General features: G+C 43.5%; 3 protein-coding genes across 4 annotated transcripts; 1 reads left to right on the top strand and 2 right to left on the bottom strand.

The window, feature by feature from the left end:
* Positions 1-260: 260 nt before the first annotated feature.
* On the bottom strand, positions 261-13,049 carry znf106b (zinc finger protein 106b). Its single transcript, XM_071919063.2, has 20 exons — positions 12,924-13,049; positions 12,724-12,785; positions 12,058-12,264; positions 10,346-11,818; positions 9,874-10,231; positions 9,120-9,180; positions 8,636-8,790; positions 8,469-8,529; positions 7,511-8,390; positions 7,338-7,387; positions 6,771-6,913; positions 5,878-6,012; positions 5,251-5,367; positions 4,496-4,687; positions 4,223-4,285; positions 3,694-3,813; positions 3,146-3,217; positions 2,948-3,019; positions 2,353-2,499; positions 261-1,448 (listed from the first exon to the last, which is right to left on the bottom strand). The coding sequence occupies exons 1-20, from the start codon at positions 13,047-13,049 to the stop codon at positions 1,392-1,394; spliced, it is 4,551 nt and encodes a 1,516-aa protein (XP_071775164.2). The 3' UTR covers positions 261-1,391.
* A 661-nt stretch (positions 13,050-13,710) lies between these two features.
* Positions 13,711-16,111, top strand: churc1 (churchill domain containing 1). Its single transcript, XM_071919090.2, has 4 exons — positions 13,711-13,954; positions 14,187-14,322; positions 14,484-14,554; positions 14,720-16,111. The coding sequence occupies exons 1-4, from the start codon at positions 13,916-13,918 to the stop codon at positions 14,810-14,812; spliced, it is 339 nt and encodes a 112-aa protein (XP_071775191.1). The 5' UTR covers positions 13,711-13,915; the 3' UTR covers positions 14,813-16,111.
* A 228-nt stretch (positions 16,112-16,339) lies between these two features.
* ttbk2b (tau tubulin kinase 2b) lies at positions 16,340-24,232 on the bottom strand. 2 transcript variants are annotated; one of them, XM_071919093.2, is made up of 15 exons: positions 24,101-24,232; positions 23,418-23,540; positions 23,109-23,256; positions 22,636-22,709; positions 22,400-22,540; positions 22,161-22,265; positions 21,585-21,650; positions 21,394-21,486; positions 21,171-21,296; positions 20,561-20,718; positions 20,119-20,308; positions 19,373-19,587; positions 18,822-19,293; positions 17,901-18,601; positions 16,340-17,392 (listed from the first exon to the last, which is right to left on the bottom strand). In XM_071919093.2, exons 2-15 carry the CDS (start codon positions 23,484-23,486, stop codon positions 17,035-17,037), a joined length of 2,916 nt encoding a protein of 971 aa, XP_071775194.2. In that variant the 5' UTR covers positions 23,487-23,540; positions 24,101-24,232; the 3' UTR covers positions 16,340-17,034. The 2 variants fall into 2 exon arrangements, with proteins under 2 accessions (XP_071775194.2, XP_071775193.2); XM_071919092.2 differs by having other exon boundaries at positions 24,096-24,210.
* Between the last annotated feature and the right edge of the window lie 2,395 nt (positions 24,233-26,627).

Here is a 26,627-nt window from a genome sequence, read left to right on the forward strand (position 1 = left end):
GATTTCTCTACCTCATCAAACCAGGAAAACTAGCAACCCAAAATCTGGGATATGTTCTAATCAAAATGGAAAGAAGAGGAGATCCGTTTTGATAGCAGATGAGCATGGGTACATATTTCGCACATACACAGGTTCTGCAGTAGCGAATTAAATACTTATCCAAACAGTGCAGTTTGATAAATATCAGACTACAGGTTTACACTGTAAAGTTATATACTGTACTATAGATTTATGAATAATGTACAAGTAAACAAAGTACGTTGTTTTTCCACTTTTTTTATTCCTAGACAAGCTATTTGCATGTAAGCATGTCACTTTGAAGAGGGGAAAATCTCATTACAAGTTTTCCAAACTTTACACTCAAAAGTTTGAATAAAGGGCTGAAGAAATCCTCCTGAAAACCCTTGAAGACTTGCTGATTTCATGAGGGAAAGCCCTCAGCTCTCCTAAAGTTAAGGAGAGTGAACCTTAAAATCTCAGTTTGTGGGAATCTGGGAAATTTCACAGTGCAGAGATGATGGCTCAGCCATCATCTCTGCACTGGATGGCATCACAGATTAGAGTCTGTTTCAGAGCCAGTCACCAATACATCTCTACACAAGCTGCTTTCTGAAGAAACTATTCACAGTATCTGTCGCCTGACAAAAGCCACACCCAATCAGCAATGTTAATGCTGCATATTTGCAGAAAATGCATGAAATGTTAGCTTCACATACAGATTAATGACGTGTTTGAAGGAGGTTTCTGTATACTGTACTGTGTCATGCCATCCAAAGTGCCACACCATTCACGCATTCACATTGAGCAATGTCCTCAAGAAAAAATAACAAAAAAAAAACCCCAACTTGTGGACCAACAGAGCCTGCAACATAGTAGTGAACTCTTTAACTTGTCACAGAAACATCCCAAAATTATTGATGACTTAAAGCAAATGAATGATTGCAAATAACTGATGATAAAGAAAGTAGCTGATCATCCTATAAACCGCGGTTTAGATGATGCAGTGGATTATAACAGCGAACTAACCAACAGCGCTGGGTGTGGCTTTTGAAGTCTGATACTGAGCAGTAGTAAACACTGCCCATATCAATCACTTCATACAACAGCCTCAGCAATCAATAACGATTGTCTCCTGTCACTGGCACAGTTCAGAGAGTTAAACACAAGTCGTAGGTCCATCTATGTGTATTTTGTGCCTCAAGACCGAAGCTGGAAGAAATACAGGAAAACAGGAATCTCCCACTAGAAATGAATGGGGTGTGCGTGGGCATAAAATGTCAAATCCTGAAAGGAACTTGGGAACAATTAAACATGAAGCTTTAAAAAATTAGCTGGTGTGTTGTAATGGGTGCAACTCCAGCCTCATCTGCTGCATCGCCCCAGCACTTCTGTCAAGGCTCCAGCTTGCTGTCTTCCTTTATGTGGCTCCGCATGTGTTCAGGCAGCTCCTGCAGGAAGCAGAGAGACAGCAGACTCTTTATCCTGTTTACTGTGGAGCCTTCTGGAGGTACTGTGGGCCTGATTTATCAAAACACCTGGGATGGAGGGTGTCCACTTTTTAACCTCGACGACATACCTGCTCTCAACCTCATTTTCCTGTAACATTCAAGCTAAGTTTCTGCATAGGCACTCACCCTGGTTTAATAGCATAAGGGACAGTTAGATCTAATCTTGTGTATTGGTAAATATTCCCACATACTACAGTTTGTTTTCTTTGGTCCAAACCATAGTGGAAAAGTTAACCATGGTACATTTTTGTATTTGGTTCATTTAGGTTCATACTGTCCAATTACAAGTGAACCAGGGCTGTAAACAAAAGTCACATGACTTGCGAGTCGCTCAGACAGAGATTTGGTACACTGTCATCCTGCCAGGTTAGAGATTAGAGAAAACAAAATTGATTCCAGTGCCTGTAAGCATGATGGACTTGTCTGCACTCTTCTTCTCTGGTGTTCATACCAGTTAAGAACACATGAAGAAATAACTATTTATGAGCATCATAAACCTCGCTTCACTTTGTTATGCTGGGCTTCCCAAGCATGAGTAACTGCTGCTATCAGATGTCAACATCTGTCTCCTTATCCCTATAAAACCATGCAATGGTTTCCTGTAGTTGGTTTGGATTACATTCTCACTCCTAACAAACCGCACTGCAGTTTGAATGGCATGTTGTCAATCTGTCAAAATATACCGCGCTGCAGGAGTAAACACACAGTTTAAATTAACTGCACCAAACATGCACAAGATCCTCACTATCAACGGGACTATAATATATGATTGGTTACAACTATGGAACACACTGCTCAGATAATCTGGTAACGGTAAGAATAAAAAACGGCTTCAGTTCGTTACCTGTTTAATGGAGTCTTGTGAGGCAAAGAAAGCGTTGCAGCCTCTCCAGCGACATTTGGCGGTCTGCAGACGGGGGTTGCTGTGGTCTCTCACTAGGTGCTGCATCAGGTGCTCCGCCATGCCGAAGATCAGAGAGCAAGGCTGCCACTGGACAGAGGGCAAAGGTCACAAAGACAAATGCTGAGGCACAAGTGAACCCGGAAATGTTAAGAGCGAATCTCATCATCATTATATTCCTTCTGAAGAAAAAGAATGTGGGACGTTTTCTTCCAAAAAGAAACTTATAGTGATATTTAACTTTGGTTGACATTTACATTACATCAGGTCTGGAGATCTGTCAATACCACTTTCTTAATTTAATTTTGAAGACAATGACAAAGTTATACTTCAAAAGCAAAGAGAATTAGTCCTGGGAAATATTTGATTCTTTGTCTGGCATCCAACTTTATAAGAAGTTGTCTATATCAATACTCAATGCTGATGCTTCTCTTGGACTTCTATGGAGTTCTGCAAGCTGAAACAGGGAAATGATCCACCAAAGTGAAATCTTGCTTTAAGATTTACTGTGCACTGTATTACAGAGCCATCTCCTTACCCAGCAGCGGTAGTTTTTCATCAAATTAAGCTTTACTGCTTGGACACTCCCGTCGTAACAGCCTGTGTAGATCTAGGTGGGAGACACAGTGACAGATACGGGCTGAATGAAGCCAAACTATTAAAAGGCAGCATGAAAATTCATCTCTTCTCAAATGAACCTCCTTCATGTACAGTAGACCAGTTTAAGCAGACTTACCACGCTCTTGTGGATGGCCATGCACATCACCATGTCACTATGACCCCCGTACACCTGCAGGCGGTCATGTGACTGTAAAGGAAAAAGACACGGAGGAAAATAGATAGTTCACCAGATGCATAAGAAGACAGATGAAGGGTTTAGTTCCAAAACATCACACAGGGTAACTGCAGGTTTCAATTCCATATCTGCTACCTGGAATTTAATTTACGCCCATTTTAAAAAACAAAATAAAGAAATAAAGTACATTGCTAATGAAAGTTCTGAAACTATGAATGGACACTATAAGTCCAATTGTTTAGTAAAGCAGATGTGATGAAAACGAAACAAAACAAAAAAACAACTTGTTTTGCATATTGTACTACTAATCTAAATCCTCTAAGACCTCTAATAACTATATTTAAGATATTTGAATAGTTTTTAAAAGATTAGTATCGTCAAGTATTAGTTAATTAATTTGACTTAGTTTAAGGTCTTACATTTAGAGATTTATCTGAAGGAGGTAGTCACATTTTGGGACAAATTGAGTGCAATTGAGTCATACGTACCTGTAACTCGTAGACGCGCACCAGCTTGTCCAGACAGGCTGTCACCATCACTTTCCCCAAGATGGCTATGGATGTGACGGCGTGACCGTGACCCTTATAGATGCGAACCAACTCACCTGTCTGTCATATTGATATGGAAGAGGAGAATAATGCTGTGTATGAACTATATGAAACAAACCAAGGAAAAAACAGGAAAAGCACACAGTCTGGGTTCACTTGTATACTTGTCTCCTCCTAGATTAACATTTAAATAACTTATCTTTAGATTATCAGTCAAACTATTCTGAACATTTATTTTGTTAGTCTGTCATGTTGGTCACGTCATCTTAAAAATATTTCGCTCAACTGTCATCATGCTGTAAAATGGTTCCAACTAATAGTTTTGTAATGCTAACGGGCATAAAGAGACACCGGTAACATTACTAGTAAGTAACTAGATGGTCCATGTCCATCTATACTCATGCATCATTTATACTCTTGGGAATACTTTCCTTTGACACTATGAGGGAAACATATAGTGTAGACTTACATGGATGTTATGTGCGTGAACAGATGTGTCACTGGAGCCGCTGAAGACCAGGTCGTTCACCACCTGACAACACAAAGCAGGTTCAGATGTGATTGAAAGAAGTGGGGGAAGCGTAGGCACAAAAATGGTGGGGCAACAGTGCTTCAACAGAGGTTGTCATACTGTAATCACAGGTTGGGAGAACTGTCTGAGTCTGAGTTTTTGTCTGAGTAAAAATGTCGGTAACAGTTAGGAGAAAGTGTGACATGTGGAAGCAGTGTTTATCCTCCTCACCTTCATACACAGTACAGTCTTGGTGTGACCTTCCAGCGAGCGCAGCAGCAGGCCGCTCTTGGCGTCGCGCACGCTGATGGTGCTGTCGTAGGAGCCGACCAGCAGCACCCGGCGGGCGCCCTCCTGGGCCGTACCCAGGCAGCTCACCCCTCGTGGGCCGTGGCACTCTAACACATCCAGCTGCCTCAGGGTCTAACGAGAGCAGGGGGAGGGAAAGGTTGCAGAAAATATGAGAGAGGGAAGGAATGATCCTTCTGAATTTTTGGGGTTTCTGTTATTAACCCGGTTAGTACCGGTTTTGGGTCGTACATACAGTAAATGTCATAATCTGTAAGAATAACCCAGGCAAGCTTGTACTCCGATTATGAGAAACCCAATTAAGATGCCTGGCTTAAACTAAGACTTGCACAGCATTATGACAGAACACAGTAAGTACTTACTATTACTGTTGGGATCAGCATTATTTCCCCTGTATTAGAAGTAAGCTACTATTGCTCAGTCAAAGAAAGGCTGGCAGCCAAAACTTTTCCATACATTTTTTCCTCACAGACCATTCGTTTTGAGGACAGTCAGAAATTCTTTTAATCGGTTTATTCATGGCAATAGGGATACTCAATTACAAAAGGTATCAAAGGTGCATGTCAAGACCTTAATCAGAGTATGGCCAATACCAAAGTTACTCTGTGCCTGTCAACGTAGCAAATGTTTTGAGAGGAGTTTAATCAGGTGACCAGGAGTCGGAGGTTCTCACTCACCTTTAACTCATAGCTAACAACTGATCCATTGGCGAGCCCGACATACAGAATGTTCCAGGCTATGTGCAAACACAATACCCGGTCAGGTAGAGAGATCTGCTCCAGGCACTTCTTTGACTAGAAAAGAGGGAGGGAAAGATAGAGCAAAAAAAAATGCACATGACTGTAAAACAACAGGAACAGATGAAAGATGCAAGATAGGAGGCAGTACTCAAGGTTAGGGAGGGGGGATTATAACTGGAAGTGCGGGGAGTAACGCTCTCTTCTCCCTCAACAACTGCTATGAAAGTGACCTTGGGCAAAGAACTGAACTCCAAAATACTCCAAAGCTGCAGCTCTGGGAGTGAATGTGTGTATGTGTTGTATGAATGTGAAGTAAGGTGGTGTTGAAAAACAGCATTAGTTAGCTCTCCCCTGGATAAAATAAAAAATACAAAAGAAAATCCAAGTAGGAATCCCCGTGTGAATGTAAGTAACCCTCTAGCAGTGTAACTACTCCTCCAGGACATTGCTGAAAATAAAAATATATTTATATAGTCAACTTGCCTGGTTAAATGAGGGTCATAAATTAAACGACAAACAAAAGACATTTGTACATGGTGTGTGGCTTCTATAGAAGTGTGGTACCTTCATGCTGTAACAGCGGATGGTCTGGTCACTGGATCCGGTGTAGAGGCGTGCCAGCATGTTTGGGGGAGAGGACACCAGCAGACAGTTGACTTTGTTTGTGTGACCCTCAAACACCGCCAGGCATTCCCTGCTCTGGATATACATACACAAAACAAGATTACTGGGATATTACTACTATTATTTCACAGCCAGTATGTATTTCATGTAGTACGGAGCGTTCATTCAGCATTCATTCTGATGTAAACAAAAATACTAAAGAGAGCTGCGACAACAGATGGATACATGAAGCAACCATGTCACACCATATCATTTTCAACTGTAATGGTGGCCCAAAGTACACATCTCCCATCTTTTTTCTACTCAACGCATGAAACCAATACATTTTTGCTAGTGAACATTAGCATTAGCCAATGCGAGGTAACCCTTCACTGTGAAAATGCATTTCACAAGTGTAAACAATTATTATTTATTATCTGTAGTAGTAGCAGTAGTAGTAGCAGGCTTTTTACTGGCCAAAATAATAAATATAATTTTTTCATAGAAATATGTCAAAGTTTGCAGAATTTTAGAGACTACCGCTTTGTGTAGAGGGTAACAAGCAGCCAATCTACTGTACAACATGTTTGATACAGAGCCATCATTTTGTTTTGATTGGCTCATTGTCACAGAAAGTGTACGGTGGCCAGTGGGGACAAAGTTTGAGAACAGGCAAGTACCAAATACTTTATATATAACCAAAGGCATTCAAATGCTACTGACTCAAAAAAGTATCCAGCCAGTGCAGCAGCTGACCCTTATCGATTTATTCACCAAAGACAAATTACCAGAATTTGGCACTCGCCGGGTGTTAATTTTGGAGTAACAGTATTTGGATTAAAGGGGGAGCATACCACCAGACTGTAGGCTCGTGCTGTGTTATCGCCTGAGCATGTGTACAGCAGGCCGTCGTGGACCTGCAGGCCGTGGACGGGACCTGTGTGGTTCTCAAATGTTCCCAAGAACTGCTCCTGATCCTCAGCCACATCACCAGACTCTGAAACGACGGGAGAGACAGACAGATGAAGACATCCATTCAGTTCTTATTTATCCCAAATGGGCCAATTTAAATAGGTACAACTTGAAATATGCAAGATCATAGAGATAAAATGTAATTTATATAAAGAAACCAAAACAACATAGGCTATTCTTTACTGTGATCAAATTCAGAGGGTGGGAAGAGGAGCAAAGTCAACAGTTAATTACAAATCTGATTTAAAAATCCTTACTGTTTCTTGTACAAAGACACTGCTCCGTGTGATCATTTTGCACTGATGGACTATTTTTGCACCAAACATACTGGTGTAACTTGCAGTCTGTCTGTTCATGGTGGGTTCAAAGTTTGTCAAACACTATCCCATCTTTGCATCTCTACAGTATGTTGCATTACATATAATGTGAGCAGGAAGCACATGACTCACCTGGAGGAATCTTGGCATCTTTCACTTTAACAGCTGGAACTTGAATTTTTCTGAGGGGCCAAGAGACAAGGTTTGGTCACATTTGACATTACATTATCTGAATCTGGGCAGATAAAGCATTCTCGTAATATTCAGGATTCTATACTCAACATGAACATCTGGATGCAACTCACCTTTCAGCATTGTCATCCTTAATCTTAAACGTCTGAGTGCTAGCAGTATTGAAGTCCACACAAACTGACTTCTCAGGCTCTGTGTGGACTGCAACATTTGAGGCGGTCTCAGGAACTTCCTCATTGTCCGATTCCTCAATGTCAATGACCTCCAGGTCGGTTTCTGAGGAGGTCTCCATCATTTCTACAGAGTGATCGCTCTCATGCCCTCCTCCGGTGTCCCGTGCTGCATGTTGATCTCTATCTGGGACCAAAGTGCGGACAGCCGTGTCTTCCTTAACATGTTCTTTACTGAGGTTACCTCCTGTCACCTCCCCACAATCACTGTCAGACTCAGTAGGCTGTGAATTTTCCCTTGTCAACCTCATCCTCTCTTTACTTTTGCCATCCTTCAACCCCTCCCTCATCTTTTGTTCCAGCTGCTTGATGAAAGCCTCGGAGGAAGGCAGTGTTTTTGGTGAGGTGGAGCTCTCTGCTCTGGGTTGTCTGGGAGGTGCAACTACAGTTGTGGGAGAAGCTGAGGTTGACGTGAGCAGCAGCGTAGGGAGCAGAACAGGGGGAACTACGGGGAGAACTTGGTTGCTGGACATCTGAGGAGCAGCGGTGTTAAAAGCGGCTGTTTTGGCAGGCTGACTGGCTCGTTCATCTGTGGGTAGTTGACAGAGTTCTTGCTTTATTGACATGCTTGGCAGGCCAAGGGAGGCTGGGTGAGGATGGCTGATGGAAGACGTTGAGGCTGTGGCAAATGGTTGTTGTATGGATGAGGTGACATAGGGAGTGGAGGAAGAAAGGGAGGAGGGCCTTGGTGGCACACCAGCTGCAGCCCCCACTGACAGGGTGCTGGATTTCTCTCCCACACTAGATGCCCCGGAGTACCCGTCTGGAAGAGATACAGAGAGGAAAGGGTAAACGATTAAGCCATTTAGAACAAAGGGTTGCCATGCCAGTGTAAACCTACCTTGCATCCCCTGCAGGATCTCAATGCGCTTGGCTCTCAGACTGTTGACCTCAGTGGTAAACTAAAACAGCAGGAAGAACAATTGAATGGAAACCTATGAATGGAAACCCAAAAATGAATTCACTGATATTCTGGTCAGTAACTAGATTCATTAGTGGTGTTGGTACCTTTTGTTTGAGCAGCAGGAGTCTTTGGACCTCTGTGTACGCAGCTTGCAAGGTGTTGCGGGCCTGGATCAGAGAGCTGTCCACATCCTCCAGTGAATGGCTCAGCTCCTCCTCCCTTAGAGACACTGCCAAGAGCTGGTCCATTTGGTCCTGGTCTACAGGGCAGGGGAGGAGTGGAAAAGTTAACTCTGAAGAGTTGACTTGTAGATGGACAGTAAATGTTTTAGAACTTTCTTAAGTCACTGGGACCTGAAATACAGGTCTGTGTTACTCCAGTACACAAATAACACAGACGATAAATTTCAAAATCTTCCATAAATCAATATGAAATTCAATCACTATGCAATCAGTTTTTTCAATAGGGGGCACCATACGTGCAATTACGCATTAGGGCTTTAGGTTCAGCATGCACATACATGGAAAATACCACTCTGTATTTTCATTTTGAGATTTGCAATAGTCAAATGACAAAAATCAGATTTACCCTTATTTGACTTTGTTTTTCTCTTTTTTCCACTTGGCTCCATATTAGAAATGCCACCATCCTGAGAGAAAACAAGACAAAACAGTCACAAGAGTTAAAGGACCAGACTGGTGTTTTTGCATGTTTTAGCCCATTGACTACACTGTACGCATGTCTCACATTACTAGTGACCATTTTTCAATGCATACCATTCTTTCATTCATGTGCTATCGATAAATTGAAAAACAAATTTCGTACTTGGTAGTTAGCCAGACTATTATAACTTTTTAAAGCAAGAAGAAGCCAAATCCATCGTCTGCCTTCTGGGTTTGATTTGTTTGGCAGCCGACTTTGAAGTCCTGGATATCGAAGATTCCCACCAGCATGTAAACGCACCACAAGACGTGTAGACTTTTCAAATCAATGCGGGACTTAAACTAAATTACCACACAAAGATAAAGCAACTTTGACAAGAATAAACCTGAGCAGGATGTTCACTGTTATGGATTACCTATCTCAAGTAAGTGTCATGTCTCTGCAAGTTGATTTTCGTACTGTAACGAAATGAATGGAAATCAGGGGCTGCCACGAAGGTAGGAAAAACGCATTCAAATATCTAAAAAAGTATTGTATGCTTTGGAAAATGGTCAGTAGTAATTTAAAGCATGCATGAATTGTAGTAAATGGGCTAAAACGCTGGTCCTTTAAAAGTGGAAAATTGGAAAACTGCATATGCTGACAGCAAGATATGACACCTAATATTTCTCCCTCTTACCGCTTTGTGTTTGTTCTTGACAGTTTGGTTTCCTCCAAAATGTCCACTGTCACCCGTTTCGAAGTTTGGTTCCACTTTCATAGAGATTGCTGCCACGGTCGGGATGCTCCTGCCATCCCCTAGTGCTGTGCCAGGCTGCTCCGAAGGCCCCTGCATCCTACAATCTGACTGTCTCTCTGTGAGTGAGTCACTATCTGTTGCATTGTGGGGTGGAGGAGGTAGCGGCCAGTGTGTCGGCGGACGATCGTCTGGGAATGCGGACTCCCATTGGAAGCCCTCTGACAGGGGAAAGTCCTCGCCCTCTGCCTGCATTGAGCCTTCCTGGTCAGACAGAGGGTTCACCAACTCGATTCCAAACCTGTAACACCACAGAATGACAACATCTGAAAAATATCTGTTTCTTTATCATTCATGTTTGTCAAATAAAAGGTAAAACGGATACACTTTGAAAGACAGGTGGAGACTCCCTCACCTGGGCAAGCCTTTGACCTTCTCCCGTTTCTTCCTGTTCATCTCCTGGTACATCTCCCTCCAGTTCACCTTCCTCTGGGACCCCGGCGAGCTGAGCAGCTTCTGGAGGGTTGGTTTGAGCCCTGCCTCCTTCTCCCCCTCCGCTTTGCGTGATTCGTTCACATTTCGGATCCTGCGGGCAGCGGTCAGGTTGGGCTCGGAGGATACGGCCTTGCCCATACATCGGTTGAGTGAAGCCAGGGTGCCGAGTCTAGGCGCAGTAGACCCTCCCTGAGATTCTCTTTCCCTGCCGTCTGAGTCAAACGCAACTTCTGCGCTCTCCTCCCACTGCTGAGTCTGGTCTTGTGCCATCTGAGCTGTTTTCTTTTTTGCCTTAACAGTAGGAACCTTGGAAGTATAAGGGGATGCAGGAGCAGTGGTGCTCACTTGCAGGGATTGCGCAGGTGGAGTTTTAGTGGAGCCGTCCACCGCTGATCTGGAGACGGTGCGAGGCGTGTTGTGAGGTGATGCAGCCTCCTCTGTGTGGCTGTTCCTGAAGGAGCCACCTAATGGGTGCTCCTCTTCAGTTCTGGTCTGCTGCGTGGTGCTACAATCAAGCTCCTGGACACCAACCTCGCTGCTCTGCCTCTGACTCCGGGCTTCGCGATCGGCTCTACACGGTTCCCTCACACCCAGCGCCCTTCTGATTTGCCAAAGCATCGAACTGACATCAACGTCCTGTATGGGACCGATGTCGAGGGATCTGTCCAGACACTTTGAGGTAGAGGCAGACGCAGGGGCAGTGGAGCAGTGTGGACCTTGTCCGGGACTTGGCTGAGAAGATCCCTTACTATTCTCCTGGGTATGATCGAAGACAATGGCTCCACTGTGAGGGAGCTTGTCATTGGTGAAGTCTTTATCTGTTGCTCCGCTGTACTGCCCATAGTAATATTCATATTGGCTTATGTTAGGCCATGCTGACTGATCTGGAGTGTCAGGACCACCTCCTTGAGTGTTTTTTTCTCTTTTAACAAGTCTGTCTGTTTGGGAGCTCCTATCTCTGCCTTCGCTGCACTGATTGTTAAAGTCAGACATATCAATAGTGACAGAAAAGTTATCATACCCAAGGTGGTGTGTTGATTGACTAGACTGGGTCTGAAAATGAGGGTGATGCCAAGTTCTACCTGGGGGTTCCCCTGACAAACAAACCAATCCTCCACTTTGATTCTGCAGTGTTGTTGATTGTCTTTGGTGTAGCGATCTTAGCCTGCCAGCCACTCTGTTCTCCTTGTTTTGAACAAGGGTGTTGCTACTCCCTTGCTGCTGGGTTTGCTCTGGTTGCATCGGTGTCCTTACTTTTACCTGTTTGGAATTTTTTTGTTTCGTTGGTTTGGATCCCTCTTGTTTTATTCTTGTCATTCCCTGTAGCGTTTGTGCATGTTTCTGTCCAGCTACTTGCTTCATTCTCTTTTTTTTCTTTTTCCCTGCTTTCTTCCTGTGGTGGAAATGGACATAGGAACAGTCATTTAGACAAGCTACAATGTTAAGGGCTTTCATGTCTCGTTGTATCCTAAAATTGTTCACTATACAGTTCCAGTTCATTGTCATATGTTGGAAAACAACCAATGTTTTAAAACAACAAAATGTTATGTCGCATGGAAAGTGAAATGCAAAGTCGCATTTTCATCCCTACAGTATGCTTGAATAAAAAAAATAAATCGGTATATGTCTTACTCCTCTTTCTTTAGCATCTTGTTTCTCTCCAGGATTCTGGAAATCGTCTCCTGGCTCAGACTCTTAAATAGAGAAATGGGCTTTACAGCCTTTTTAAATTTCAGTCTCTTCAACTTGGCTTTGTGCTGAGAGGTGGAGATGTGCTGGGCATACTCATTTAAACCCATTGAGGATGCCTTACACGCCTGGCACTGATGGAATGAATCCCTGGTCATGAAAGGACACAAAAAAGGAAAACAATTTTTTGTCAGTTGTGAGTGGATACCAGAATTCTTGCTTTACGCTCTAGCAACTATTTTAAAAATTACTAGTGAAAAAAAAGGTGCTCATTAGTCTTGGGTCAAGGCACTCTTGTGTGCAAAACTAATCTCAGTATCTTGAGGAAATACTCCTGATGAAGGCAGCTTTGCCATAATGTGTGGGGCAATTAAGGCTTTTAAACTACTGTGCATTAGAGTGTCAAGGCTTTCTCTTCCTTGAAAATGTTTGTCAGTTCCTACCATTCTACCACCAATTATCAGACCAAAAGATGGCATAACAAAAGTCCCTGTATGAATGTGTTTATTGTAATGAAAAATACTGATGTATTTGTGTAATGAAAAATGGGTGATTAATAGAACAGACAAGCAGCACTACACATCTGTATATTTCACAAATGTTACTCACCTGCCCAACACTATCTCCAGCTCTCGGTGATGCAACATACTATGCATATGCTCATGTGCTTCCTGTAGGGAGGTAAGGAGATATTTTGGCAACATTAGGAAAAAGAAATCAATCAGTTGTAATGACTGCATGTTGAAAATCCTAGATTAGCCATTGCTGCTTTCTCGTTTCAATGCATTTGTGAAATTATAGCCACCTACATGTTTCAGATATGTCTTGCGACACAAAAAACAGTAGACGTTTTTGTCCTTTTGGGGGGTTGGTGCTTTCTCGTTCTTGACAGAGATTTCACCCACTGCCTTATCTTGGGTTTGAACCTTTGCCATTTCTGAAAAAAGAACAGCAAATATGTGACAACAGTGTTTTCAGAAACCTACTGTTGGGTGCCAGATTGCTCACACTAACAAATGAGTAATTTTATCCTGATTCTTAAAGTCCTCGACCAATGTCTCAATAAACATCACAATATCACAATATGAAGGCTGACAGTTATAGCATGACTGGTTACACACATATCAAACTGAAGTGAAGTGAATAATGGCAACAACATATTACTAAAATAACAATATAGCTAATAATCTAGTATGCTAACGTTATAACAGCTACACAACGTGGTTGGCAGCTGAGTGAAATTCACAGCTAGCCGTTGACTGAGGTTCATTCGAAGCTGACAAAAGAAGAGTTGCTGATTAACCTTACATGTGCAAGATACGTTAAAACTAAAGCAACCCATTGGGCAACATTAACGGCATTTTAACGAAGTTTCTAAACGAACATGGTGAAGTAATTTTAGATTTTATGTTGGAGTAAAACGTATTTACCTGAGACTTTTCACATGGCTGCAAGAGTGCACTACTGTTTAGCCGCCATGTTTGGTGTGCGTATTTTCCGTCACCGTGCCCTGGTCTACGTCAGCCAATCGTTCGCTCGCGATGACACCCGGAAGTTTGGCGGCGCACAATTTTCACAGATCTACAAGAAATGGACAGAAGTGGTTTGGGAATTTTACAACTATGTCCGCCAACTAGATGTTGTGAAGCTCCAATAAGTCGTGTAGGAAGCGGAAGAGGCGTTGTGTTAAACTAGATTTTACAGAAACAGAAACAGTAATAGTTAAGGGATAACGTTAGCTGTTTTACAGTGTGTTTTACTGTTTTACATTAGCTAGTTGACTCATTCGTAGGGAAGCAAAATGTGTAACGGTTGTGTGCAAAAAGAATACCCCGACCGGGTAAGTTATGACTATGGGGGCAGTTAAGTTACACCCTATTTTAATACATATTAGAGATGCCAACAAATCAATAACAGATTCATGTGTTACTAGTTTATCCAGAGTTAAGGAGGTTTGAGAGTTAGTAACGACGCAGCTCTTTTATCAGTATGGTGTCTATCAAGTCTAGGTGACATAAAATTAGCTGATATCGAGACTTGAACGACTTCTTCCTCACTGATTTACTCGTCAGGGGAACACTTGTTTGGAGAACGGGTCCTACCTGATGAACTATGTGGGCTGTGCCAACTGCCACCAGAGGGACTTCGTGCTGATCAGTAACAAGGCCACGGAAGATGAAGATGGAGAGGAGATTGTCACATATGACCGTAAGTCACCAAAAACAAGAGTTGTTTTCACTTTTTCACTATTTACCAGCCAAATATGATTCTTAAGAGTAGAGAAGAAGATGTTTGGTTACTTGACAAAGTGGCTGGTAAAGTAGAAATACTTAACCAGACTCATTCATACCCACTTCTGTACCTTGCAGATGTTTGTAAAAACTGTGACCATGTCATCGCCAGGCACGAATATACATTCTCTGTTGTGGATGAATATCAGGTAAGGATCTCTATATTGGTCTGTGTACCATAACTTAGTGGAATAATGGTTCACATAAGGACAATAATCCTATCAAGAGGACTGGATGTACAGTATTATCTCACATACTTATCCATGTTGATTACATTGCCTTGTATGTGCATTAAGTGTGATTGCTGTGTCCAGGAGTACACGATGCTGTGCATGCTGTGTGGAAAGGCAGAAGACTCCATCAGTGTGTTGCCAGATGACCCCAGGCAGTCCGCCCCTCTCTTCTAGACATCAAAAGACACCAAGCCGGCTGTTCACCGTTCACATTTAAGGTCGATAAATGTCATAGATGCCTTGGATGTGCTGCTGGCTGCTCAAATCAAGGTTCCGACACATTTTCCATTCACAATCCTACACTTATCATCAATTTTCTAAACAACATTTAAAGACCGTGGCTGGTGTTTAGTATGTTTGCTGATAGTGGCTGAATGGCTTTCAGCTGGATCATGTTACTCTATAGCAGGAAATGACTCACAACAGCAAATATCAAAATATGTGACATGACAGTGAGAAAATATGTAGCCATGTAAATTGCGACTAAACAAAACATAGTTTACTTTTACGACTCAGTATTTTTGCTGCACCAATGACACTGGTTCCAACATCTGATGTTACAGAATGAGAAAATAAGACAGAGTAGCAGTCAGTTTATCACATTTACCAACATCAGAAATGTGTCATTGGCTAGCTTTACTGAAGGGGCTCGTCTCCCAGGATGGAAGGGACTGATTACAAATACTCATCTTGCTACTGTAAATGACTAGCTTTATCATGAAATTGTACTTTTTTGAGTATTTTTTTTTAATTAGTCATTTTACTTTTACTTAGGTAGATTTCTACATGAGTTATTTCACCTCTACTTAAGTAAAATTTCAGCAAAGTAACAATACTTCTACTCAAGTAGGATATTCAAGGACATTTTGACAGGACACACATTGGCTGTTGCAGAGATCCAACTTGTAACCTTCCTGCTATGGGACAGTCTCTCTACCCACCAGGCCGCCATGCTGCCTCCGAAGGTATAAAGTTATGTTGTTGCAGCCCTAGTCATCTACTTAACATATTGCACTTTCTGTTGTGCTCAAATTGTATCTGGGTACATATTTATTTGGGATTCTGGGTTAGATCTATGCAAAATATTTAGTCTAATTGGAAACAATGTCACAAAAATGTATGTGAAAGTACATGGCAAAAAGATTTCATGTTTCTCAGACTTCATCTTTCAGTTAAATGTACTGAAGAATGTTTTCCATACACAAATATTTTGAAAAGAAGTAGAGTTTAGGTTGGGCTTGGTATCAGCAGAGGTGGTTCACTAATTTAAGGCATTTGAGTCTAGCTTCTGAGGTTTTGTAGAAAAACAAGGTCACCATCTTGTCCAATTTCCCCATTGATTTCTACAGTAAAAAAAGAAAATTAGAAGTTTTTTGCTAATCTTGGTAGGAAAGTTTTTAGCACAACAAAAAGTACAGTATGTGTGTATGGGGTGGTGGTATTTTTGAGACTATGTTTATAATCAGTCATTTTAATATTTTTTAAAGTGTAATAAAATAACATGTGACAACAAACATACGAAAAAATAGTTCACTTTTTTATCGTCTTTCTTTCCTTGTCAGCTATTCGATGTAAGAAATAAAAATGGACATCTTTGTTGGTCTACATGATAATGTATTTTGTTCAGAACCAGTTCAATAAAAATACAGATTTGTTTTAGCTGATTGTACAAATGAATAATAATAAAAAAAAGTCGTTTGCAATGATATTCATGCACTTTTACAATACTTAAGTATGAGTGCATTTACATTCCAACATCTTGACGTTTTTGCATGACAGAAACCTTTGCTAGCAAAGAAAAGCATACTAATACACCGTGATATGCCAAAATGAGTAATTCATCGTTACATACTATATTTAATCTAGCAGTTTTATATGAATGAGGTCAATATGGGACTGCATGCCCTGGTCCTGTATACTAATGCTGATGTTGGTATACTACTTGTAGTGTGATTTACTATTTATAGTGTGATTAGTGTGGGTACATGGTTGCTTTCAGTGTATACTATTTTCCTAATAGTACATATCTACATTTTTCACCTTTTTTACATCCCTCAAGTATTAAACAGTACATACTGTATCTTTTTGGTCTCATAATAGGCCTATATGGAGTGTTAAGAGAGGAGTGAAATGGGAGGTAAGAGTTGGCAATCTCAAGGTTTCCAAACCTTTCTGTTTCGACTGCAAGTATCAAGCCGCATCGTCAAGTACTTCTGAGAGACACATCCAACAAATAAATAAATAAATACAATTTATCATACATTTTACATTACATACAGTACATTCTCTGGAGTAAATACCGTATTTACACATGCTTTCTGAGTTGAGATTGGACACGACGCAGCCTCTCGTCTGTACAGCTACGCCGTCGGGATCGCTCGTTCGTATCGACACAGTCATCGGCTCACTTTGCCGGACCCTTTGCCCTCGTGGCTGAAGCCTCTTCCCCTGGAGCTGTGGCCCGGCGCCCGCTGACCCGGCCCGCCGGACCGGTCTAGCGGCTGAGCGTGCCGCGGAGGGGGCGACCCGGAGAAGCTGGTCGGAGAGCGGCTGCGGCCCAGGAAGGCCCCGCCCTCGCGGAGCTCCTGGCGGGAGGGGGAGGAGCTTAGCGAGCGCTGCAGGGAGGAGGAAGAGCTGCGCGGGCGAGGGGGGGGGCTGAAGAGCATGCCGCCGCGGTCCTGCATCAGCTGGGTCAGACTGGCCAGGAAGTCGGCGTCACTGGTGCTGCTGGCCCGCACTCTGAACCGCCGCCGTCTGGAGAACAGAACACAAGACGCTATCAGCAAAATATCTGCCATTTATTCACTCATTCATTTGCTTTACCTGCTTGTTCTTATTCAGGATAACGGGCGGCTGGAGCCTATCCCAGCATGCATTGGGCAGAGGTCGCCAGTCCATCACGGGGCTTTCATGCAGCTGTGGTGCTTGGAGGGGTCTAGTTTAGTAAGTCTACTTTTGTTTTTGTTTGAGTCTAAGTTACGTTTCAAGTTGAGGTTGTAGGGCTAATGATGTTTTATTAATCATAATAAAAGTATTACTTCTAACCATCTCCAATCCACCTGACCTGCATGTCTTATGAATGTGGCAGGACACTGGAGGAAACCCACATGAACACAGGGAGAACATGCAAACTCCACCTGGGTCCTTCTTACTGTGATGAGACAGTGAATACCTACCACCTAATAACTGCCAAATGTGTTCTCATTCAGCTCTAAGAAAATCTGGGTCATTCTGTAACATCTCCACTGTGCATAGCTCATACCTGTTGTCCACACAGGGGCGGAGAGGTGGTTTCCCAGGAGGCGGTCGAGGCAGAAACCTGCTAATGAGCTGCTCGGGTACAAGAGTGGCGCTCACAGGACGCGGGATCTTACTCTTACTGCCTGACGAGGAGGACAGAGAGAGAGGCTCTTCTCCGAGCCAGTCCGACCTGGAGCCTCGCTCTGAGGAGAGCCTGTCCCTGGGCAGAACGCAAGGCAGGTTGTCGCAAGACAGAGACGGAGAGGGCGAGTGGGTGGGGGAGCCGGGGACCGGGCTGCTCCAGCGGTGACGCTTTTCCATGGCGAGGTCCCTGCCGGGAGAGTCCTGGGGAGCGCCGGGGTCCCGTACGGGGATTCGGCTCAACCTCGGGGACGAGGGAGAGTCTCTTCGCTGGAGCAGAGCCGGGGGCGGGGAGGAGGAGACGGTGCCGGCGCTCTCCACAGCGCCTCCGGCCGCATCGGCTTGAGGCTGCTGGTTCGGCTCCGAGGAACGATCGGGCAGCCCGGAATCACTCTCCGGGTCTCTGTCGTTGGTCAAATGAGCTGCGGGGCCTTTGACCAGGTTTGGCACTGGAGATAACTCTAACTTCCCTCCGTCCTTTGCGATTTCCTCAGGGGGTTCGTCAGGTTTGACGGACGGGGCCTCTAGTGGTATCGCATCACTCTTCTCCTGCACAGGGGACTGTAGTGCACAGCTGGAGGACTGAGGAGAGGTGACAGATTTACAGACTGAGACTATATGAAGAGTTCTAAGAGTTCTGAAATGTTAACGAAGAGGTGTGTATTTGTCAATCAAAGACTAAAGTTACCTCATATTATTTTGTATGTTTCATTATTATCAAATGGTGTACATCTCATTTTGGAACAAATGTCTTTTAGCTCGTGTCTATCTTGGGCTCAGTTCATGTTCAGCAAAACCTTACCTGGTCCATCTGGGTTCTGCTCATGTGCATGACCGAAGGCAACTGTCCCAGCATCCCCGGCAGCCTCCTGTGGCCCAGTAGCCATGTGCCGGGCATGGTCATCTGAGACAGGACAGGGCTGCTGGGAACCGCTGTAGACTGGCCGTCCTGAGGCTCAGAGGAGTGGCTGTCGGTTTCGGCAGGCACGTGGACCCCCGGCTTGTCCTCGTCAAGGGCTTCCGCTGGGGGCTTGGCGGCTCCGGAACCACCGCCTTGCTCTAGCTCCAGCATCACCCACTCCTGGGAGTCTCCCTCCTGGGGCACGGGACTGAGGTTGACGGCCACGAAGCCGCTGCTCGCCACACCCTCCTCCTGGTCTGGGGTCGCCGTGCCGGTGTGCTCCTCGTCGCAGGGAGGCGTCTGCTCCCCTTGTCCCCTCTCGGGAATGGATTTCTCCCCCACCTGGGACAGGACGGGGCGCTGCTTGCCCAGGCTGAAACGAGAGTCGAGTTGTTAAAGTGAGTTCTGCTCTGTTTTGAATAAAATCTTTGCAGGCTAATCGAAGTACTCACTAGGCCTCGAGGAAACGTTCGATGGTGGGCTTGGGTTCCGGCGCGAGCCTCTTCTCGAACGCCAAGCTCTGACTGTGTCTCATCCTCCGGAGCAGCGGCGCGGCTCGGTCCAGGAACATGGTCTCCGATCGCACCCGTCTGGGAGAACTCTGCATGGAGCCCGTGTTGGGGCTCTGGTTCCCCTGGTTCTGACTGTGCTCGTCCTCACTCACCACCTGAGCAGAACGGATGAAGAGAATGCCCAAAAAATGTAATCAATGCGGTTATGTCCCAAGAAAATTACAATAGGGAATCTATTTTTAAAAGGAGGGTGGGTAGTCCCATCATTTATTCTTTATTGAGACAGTAGAAAGGCAGAGGGAGAGAGAGGAGGTGAGACTCAGGGAGAGAAAGTCCTGGTGGGATTCTAGTCAAGGCCAAAATGCAGTGATAGAGGTGGGGGATCTCAACAATTTGCAATTTGCCCAGAGATGGTGTAGTGATCTCTGGGCAAATTGCATGTGTTCTTTAATGTAGGCTAATGTTAAAATTCCACTGTAATGTATTCATGGCTTGGGGGCGGGGGCGGGGGGTGGGGGGGGGTGGGGGGGGGGGTGGGGGAGTTTTTGTGCGTAGTGTCCACTGCAATGCAGCTAAACTGTCCATCCCACTGCACAGACAGAGAAGCAGGTAAAAGGAACATTTTTTGACACCCACAGCAGGAGGAGCGAGTAGTAAAACCGTTCCTGTCTCTACGCGGCCCTGACCTTCCTGATGAGCGGCTGCGAGTGTTTGTGGTTCCGGTTGCGGTCCATCTCCTCCCACACGTCGCCTCCCTGGGTGGTCGGCGTGGGGATGGGGGGGCAGTTGTCGGCGTCGCTGAGGCGCTCCCCTTGCAGGACGTCCTCGGTGTTCTCCCTCTGCAGCTCGCCCGGCAGCACCGAAGCGTTGGCCATGCTGTGGAGGACACGGGCGAGAGGGGAGGGAAGGTCACCCAGCTGCTCCTCTCTACGGCGCAAACTAGAGCAGTGATTTCTCTGGGATCTCTGACAGTGCAGATTTGTATTCTAAAAAAAGCCACTGCGCTGTATATGAATGGAACTTTGAACGGTACAAGCAAAACTGCAACAATGAGCCTAAAACGATTCTTAAAAAATGGCTTTATATCAATACTGATTGAATCAAAGAGCTTTCTTTAGCTGTAATTACCCCATATATGCTGGTGTGAGGCGGGTCAGCTGCTGAGCAGTGGTTGCTGTGGCAGTGATGGTCAGTATATCCTCTGAATCGCATTTCTCCCAGTCGTACGGGTCGTTCTCCAGCACGTTGTGGCTCTTCATAGCGTTCTCAAACACCGACATCAGGAGCTGTCACAGAGAAACCGCACGCATCAGCATTGGACAGTTGACAAGGGAAAAAATGATACAAAATATTAGGGATGGAACGATATGCTTATCTCACGATACGATTTGATATGCGATATGGGCTTCACGATTCGATACAACCACGATACAAAGTCTGACTGTGCAGAACTATGTTTATTTCTGAGACACAAATGGCTTACTAGAATGTAGACAACAATTGAAAATGTCATTACAAAGTAATATAATTTCGATGGAGAGTTTGTGAAATTGTCATTTGTCAATTGTCTCATTTGTGATTACTACAGCAGAATAAAATGTAGCTAATATCAAGATTCATTTTTCTTCAGATTCATACATATCGTGGATATGTATTGTCACATTTTTGTATTACGATATATTTAATTTTGATATATCATCCCATCCCTACTAAATATCCCAAACAGTGCATGACCTACCTGATAGTCAGGCTTAGTGAAGTAGTCCAAGGTCAAAATATGATCCAGGAAAATACTGAACTCTGAGGGAAGGTGCTTCAGCATCAGTCGATGGTCATATGTCTCTTTTAGATTTCCTACTTGCTCCTAAGAGTAGAGAGGGGGAAACAGGAACGTTTTAGTGGATATACTGTACACACAGTGAATTAAAATTCTATACTGATGAAACCACGGAAGGACATACTTTGTCTTTGACTTTCCTCCAGGGCAGCTGACCAACCATGAATTCAACCAGCATGTAGAAGAGAGACCAGAGGTCGTCATGACGACCCATTTCCTGCAGATTCAGACACACGAGGGTGAGCAAGGTAAATAAAAAGGTAAATAATAAAGAAAAGGATTGCAAAGCAGAATGCGTCTTTGGTCCACGCTCACCTTATTCTTATGTGCATTGACTGAAGCGTATCGCACAGTTCCTCTGAAGCCCGCCACAGGACGAGGCTGAGAGAGAATAAAGATATATTGAAATGAAAAAAAAAAAAGACCTGTGCTGAGGTAATTAAAATGCAGGAAAAAACCCCCTCTATCCTTTTAAAGGGTTAGTTCAGATTTTTTTTTTTACCCTAGGTCTTATAAATAATGCACTCCTAGTGCTGTCAAGGCATTTGGAGTATCACTGGATCAATACTCTCTAGTCAGAGTGCAGAATGCAAACATCAATTAGCATTTTACTAGCAAGTATCGTTGCTCTACACATGGTCGTGAAGCCATCGACTACAAGCATTTAAAAGAAACTCTACCTGCAAATAAATAGTTACAACTATCCATAATTAGATATACAGTATGGGCATTTATATCACATAATTGAAGCACAATTCACTTTTTTTTGTTTTGGACCTATTTTGTTAGAAGGACGTCTTTTGTATCAATATGCTGGACGAAGCCTCAACAGTCAACACATTATCCCTTGCATCGGCTCCTCAGTGAGGAAGGTTGATGCAGAATACTTACTGGTCGGACCTCCTGGCAGGAGTTGGTAAACTGACGGGCCAAGCCGAAATCAAGCATGTAGCAGCATCTGCATGTACTGGCTAGTCTTCCCATCGCAAAGTTAGACTGGAATTTTAATGACAGAGATAAAGACTTGTTGGAGCTCATCGTTTTACTTTTATTAAGCAGAAACAAGATCAGCTATAACTGTCGATCATATAAGATGCTAAAGAAATGTTTTCGCCTACGGGTCAACTTACTGGTTTGATGTCACGGTGCAGGAAGCCTACAGAGTGGATGCTTTCAATGGCCTCCAGGATCTGCCTGCCGAGCCTCAAAGTGGTGGAGACGGAAAAGGTGCCGCGGGTCATGGTTCTGCGTAAATCTGCCAGATTCCTCCCCTTGAGGCGGGAAATCAGTGCGATATATCAGAGTCAGTGATGTAAAATGATGCGTTGTCAAAAGCAATAACTTCACTGGTATCAAGAGATCCTACCTGGAGTTCCATCACCACGTAGTTGAAGCGATCGTTCCGGCCACAGCCCACAAAACGACACACGTGGTCTTTGCCTGTCAATATACAACAAACAGTGTTATAATGTCCATAGGTACCATCATTTCTATGGCCCATATGTTTACAGAGTGGGTTTACATGATTATTATTATTAATATAATATCAATATGGTTTGAGACACACAGGTATTCTGTTCAAAAGCCTGCATAACCTCAAACACTGATTATGTAAAAGCTGAAAATCACAGCTGGAATATGCCGGTATTAGCTGGGACACTTTATAGATACTATAAACACCTCTTCCATTTGCTGTGTGTTTTTACAGTCTGTGCAAGTTCTGTTTCCAATACACAACTTCTCCTGTAAATGACCTTAACCGGGAAATGACGCAGCACCTGGACACGCGCTGTGCATTTAAATGCACTGTGTCACTGACAGGATGACCATGCCACTCACCCTGAAGCTTCTTCAGCACGGCTACCTCCATCTTCAGGACCTGTTTGGGTTGCTGGGCGGACTCCACCTTCAAGGCCACGTTGGCTTGGCTCAGCTGATCCAAAACCTCGTAGATCTCCCCAAACCCGCCCCCACCTATCTTCTTCACCTGCAGAGACGGACACTAGAGTGAGCTAGAGTGAACAGAAGGGATGATCCACTGTCCATCTAAAACACTGTTGAGGAGGAAATGTGTGTTCCTCATCAGGCCACCAGTGTTTGAGTAAATTGACATGATTGTGTGTTTTCTTCTCCTTCAGCAACACTTACCACTCTCCATCTCTCTCGGACCACGTCTGCCACTGACAGGATGTCTGTCTGCTCTCCAGCCCCACTCATCCTGAGTGCACTCAGCTGCAGCCTGCACCTGGCATCAGTGACGCAGGCCTCTCACTGAAACAAGCAAATACAGTTTCATGTTTAGTTCAATTTTCTCTGTAACAACCACTGACACCATGAATTTACAGTGTCCTGCACGCTATCGAGCATACAGCAGATAAAAGGATGGATCATTCATCGTTATGGCTGGCATGCGGTTGGGACCAGCAGCATGGTATTTATATGGCAATCATTCAGCAAAAACCTGTAACGCGCGCTTTAAGAAAATCATTTAGACAGCTACTGATGTTACGGTACTGTAAGTCTGCACGTCCCATGGAAAATAGCTAACGTTAATGCTACAGATGATGGTCACAGTGGAGCCAGCTAGCAATGGTTGATTTGTTTGACTCGGTGCCAAAACACAACTGTATCTAGCGCAGTGGCAATCACGGCTAGTAAATCGTCATCAACCGGGTGTTTGAGATGTTTATTATTTCATAGACAAGTCTTTAATAATCTAATTTAGATGATGCTGTTCAATGCGGCGGCTGGCGCGCCTGTTAACAAGCTAACTAGCATGTTTACTAATGGATAACCGTTAGCTAGCTAACCTCCGACCTAACTTACCTTACTTGGTTGCACCATTGCAATCCCAGGCGGCGTATCAAAACCAAACATTCAGCTACTACGACTCTCCATGTTCCGAATCTGTCGTTGGGTCATTCCATGCGATGGTTTATTTCTAAAATAAAATAATGGTGATGGAACATAGCTAACGTTGGCTAAAGTTAGCTTGCTAATGGAAGCAGAGTGATGCCCTGCTGCTTCTCACAGCAGCAGCGGTGACGTCACAGGGCTAGCCTCTCCTGATTGATCCTCCTGCAAACTCCTGCATCCTTGTCATATTGGTGTTATTGGAAAGGGGAAATGCATTAAGAAGCACAAATTGCAGAGCGCTGACATGTAGCTAATGGGGTTTCAAGTGCTCAAAGAACAAGGCAACAATGCAGCATCAGCATTGTTGGGTGACCAGTCAATCAGATCAGTCGTGATGCCCACAGCATCACAACAACTGGGGCGAGTAACATTTGACATGACACCTTTTATGTACAATCTTAGTTTACATTGCAGTCGCCTATGAGCAACATTGCGGTTTTAAAGGGCAGGCAGATTCGCAAACCCAGCGGCAGCAAGAGCCAATCACAACCTGCATGCTCGCTAGGCGGCAATGCGGCCTTCAAGTGCTGCTCGAAAGATCCTACTTCGAATATTGCAATTCATAAATATATCTTTCAAATGCGTTTGGTCGGAAATAATAACAAAAAGGACACTCCTGTGACAAAAGTAATGTGTTTGTGGATGTTGCTTTATTTTAAAAATCAAGTGGCACAATGACAGTTTGTGGCAGTGCAGTTCACTGTATTCTACCAGAGTGACAGAAAAAATGACAACCAAGTTTGGTGCTACTCTGATGTGTTTGTTGTGCAAGGAAATCAAACACATAATCCTCAGGTGTGGGAAAAAGATGCCATCTGGCCCCAGCTTTGTGGCGTTCAAAAAACAAATTATCGTCCTTTCATCACTATATGTGAAAACACACAGCATGACTCAGGTCAACTCTGTTCTCACAGCACCATCTTAGAATCCAGAGGCCCTGTGATTTTTTCTTTGTATCAGTGACTGTCTCTTGCACCACAGCTTTTGAGGATATGGTGCTTAGTGTCGCAATCCTGAGGAGAGTGAGCTTTTGTACAAAGGCAAAATGTACAAAGCCTATAAGAGCAGAGATCTGAGGAGCTTTCTAAACAAGAAACCCTGAACACTGGCGAGGGCGTTTCTACCACAATGACTGATGAACACCAACAGCTCAACTAAGAAGAAATTAAGGGTCATTCCATCTGAAATCAGACAGGTTGTCACATCTTTAACCAACTGTATGAATAGATATGGAGTTTGGGCCCTGAATTCCAAATAGTTTACATGAAATAAAGGTTCAATTAAACTCCAAAATGGCCACTTTGTATTCGGCAATATATTATCAGATGGGGGGGGATCACGTGGGCATATTTGTTCAGCCTCAGAACTTGAACCTTTTACAGAAATCTGTATGCATGTAATGTGTAGAAATTTGCATTATCCTTATGAAACTCCCTCATGATAAATGACCATTTTAGTTGTAATCTCTGTTCTAATATACATTTTAATCAAATATAGCCTTTGGGCAGCAGGGGTCACTGTTCTTAGCCAGTATTCAAATGACTTCTAGAAAATATGACAGCGAAACCACTGATAGGCCTATGATATATAAAGACCCAGCCTGGCAAAGGAACACACGCTTTTTCACTGATTTTTTTTCTTCATTTTTGTTTATTTATTTTAATCATTAGTTCATCTTTGATAAAGACAGCTTCGAGGAAATGTCAAATAACATCTGAATGTGCAATGACTGAAGAGTATAATTCTGAATATGGTTCATCTTTTTACCATGATGGAATTTCATAAGGATGATAAAATGTTGTGCACATTAGCTACATCATGCTTAAATTGTGAAAGGTACACGAGTGCACTAATATGCCCACATTTCACTTTTTATCAATAAGATATTTTTAAAAAAACAACTATTTTTAATATGTTCTGTATCCACAGTCGCATCAAAATCTTGCTTATCTTGATTATGTGTTCTATACGTTCTGTGTAACTACCATAATAAAAATCAGATTTTTATTTATTGCCTCAAATATACTCACATAGACGTTTTGCCCCCCAAGATGGTGACCATTTTGGAGCCCATTTGGAGCACTGTATCTCTAAAACTATGTACAATATCATCACCAGAGTTCATCTTTATTCATTTCAATACACAAGGATTGTGTGAAAACAATATGAGGACAATTTGAGACCTAAGCCTGTGAAACTCCTGTCTGATTTCAGATGGAATGACTCTTAACCAAACTAAGGCCTTTCATCAACAAGGTTTTTATCCATTCTAAATTTTGTGTTTTACACCTGGAGAAATCATCCTCAGTGTCCAGTACTGTGTTACAGTACTAGTCATAGTTTTATAGTTATAATAAGATAAGATGAAACTTTGATCCCTGTGGGGGAGCAAATCAGATTGCGGATATTACTATAGCAGAGCTGATTGATTTCAGCGCATTT

Source organism: Centroberyx gerrardi, chromosome 18 (assembly GCF_048128805.1).
Source record: "Centroberyx gerrardi isolate f3 chromosome 18, fCenGer3.hap1.cur.20231027, whole genome shotgun sequence".
NCBI lineage: Eukaryota > Metazoa > Chordata > Actinopteri > Beryciformes > Berycidae > Centroberyx > Centroberyx gerrardi.

Coding starts and splice junctions, on each gene's coding strand:
- znf106b (XM_071919063.2), bottom strand. CDS start 13,049: ATGGCAAAGGTTCAAACCCAAGATAAGGCAGTGGGTGAAATCTCTGTC. Junction 8,530..8,635: donor TCCTGCTGCTCAAACAAAAG/GTACCAACACCA, acceptor CTGCTGTTTTAG/TTTACCACTGAGGTCAACAG. Junction 7,388..7,510: donor AAGGATGACAATGCTGAAAG/GTGAGTTGCATC, acceptor TTGGCCCCTCAG/AAAAATTCAAGTTCCAGCTG.
- churc1 (XM_071919090.2), top strand. CDS start 13,916: ATGTGTAACGGTTGTGTGCAAAAAGAATACCCCGACCGG. Junction 13,955..14,186: donor AAAAAGAATACCCCGACCGG/GTAAGTTATGAC, acceptor TTTACTCGTCAG/GGGAACACTTGTTTGGAGAA. Junction 14,323..14,483: donor GGAGATTGTCACATATGACC/GTAAGTCACCAA, acceptor TGTACCTTGCAG/ATGTTTGTAAAAACTGTGAC.
- ttbk2b (XM_071919093.2), bottom strand. CDS start 23,486: ATGAGTGGGGCTGGAGAGCAGACAGACATCCTGTCAGTGGCAGACGTG. Junction 21,297..21,393: donor GGAGGAAAGTCAAAGACAAA/GTATGTCCTTCC, acceptor CTCTACTCTTAG/GAGCAAGTAGGAAATCTAAA. Junction 18,602..18,821: donor GCAGAACCCAGATGGACCAG/GTAAGGTTTTGC, acceptor ACCTCTCCTCAG/TCCTCCAGCTGTGCACTACA.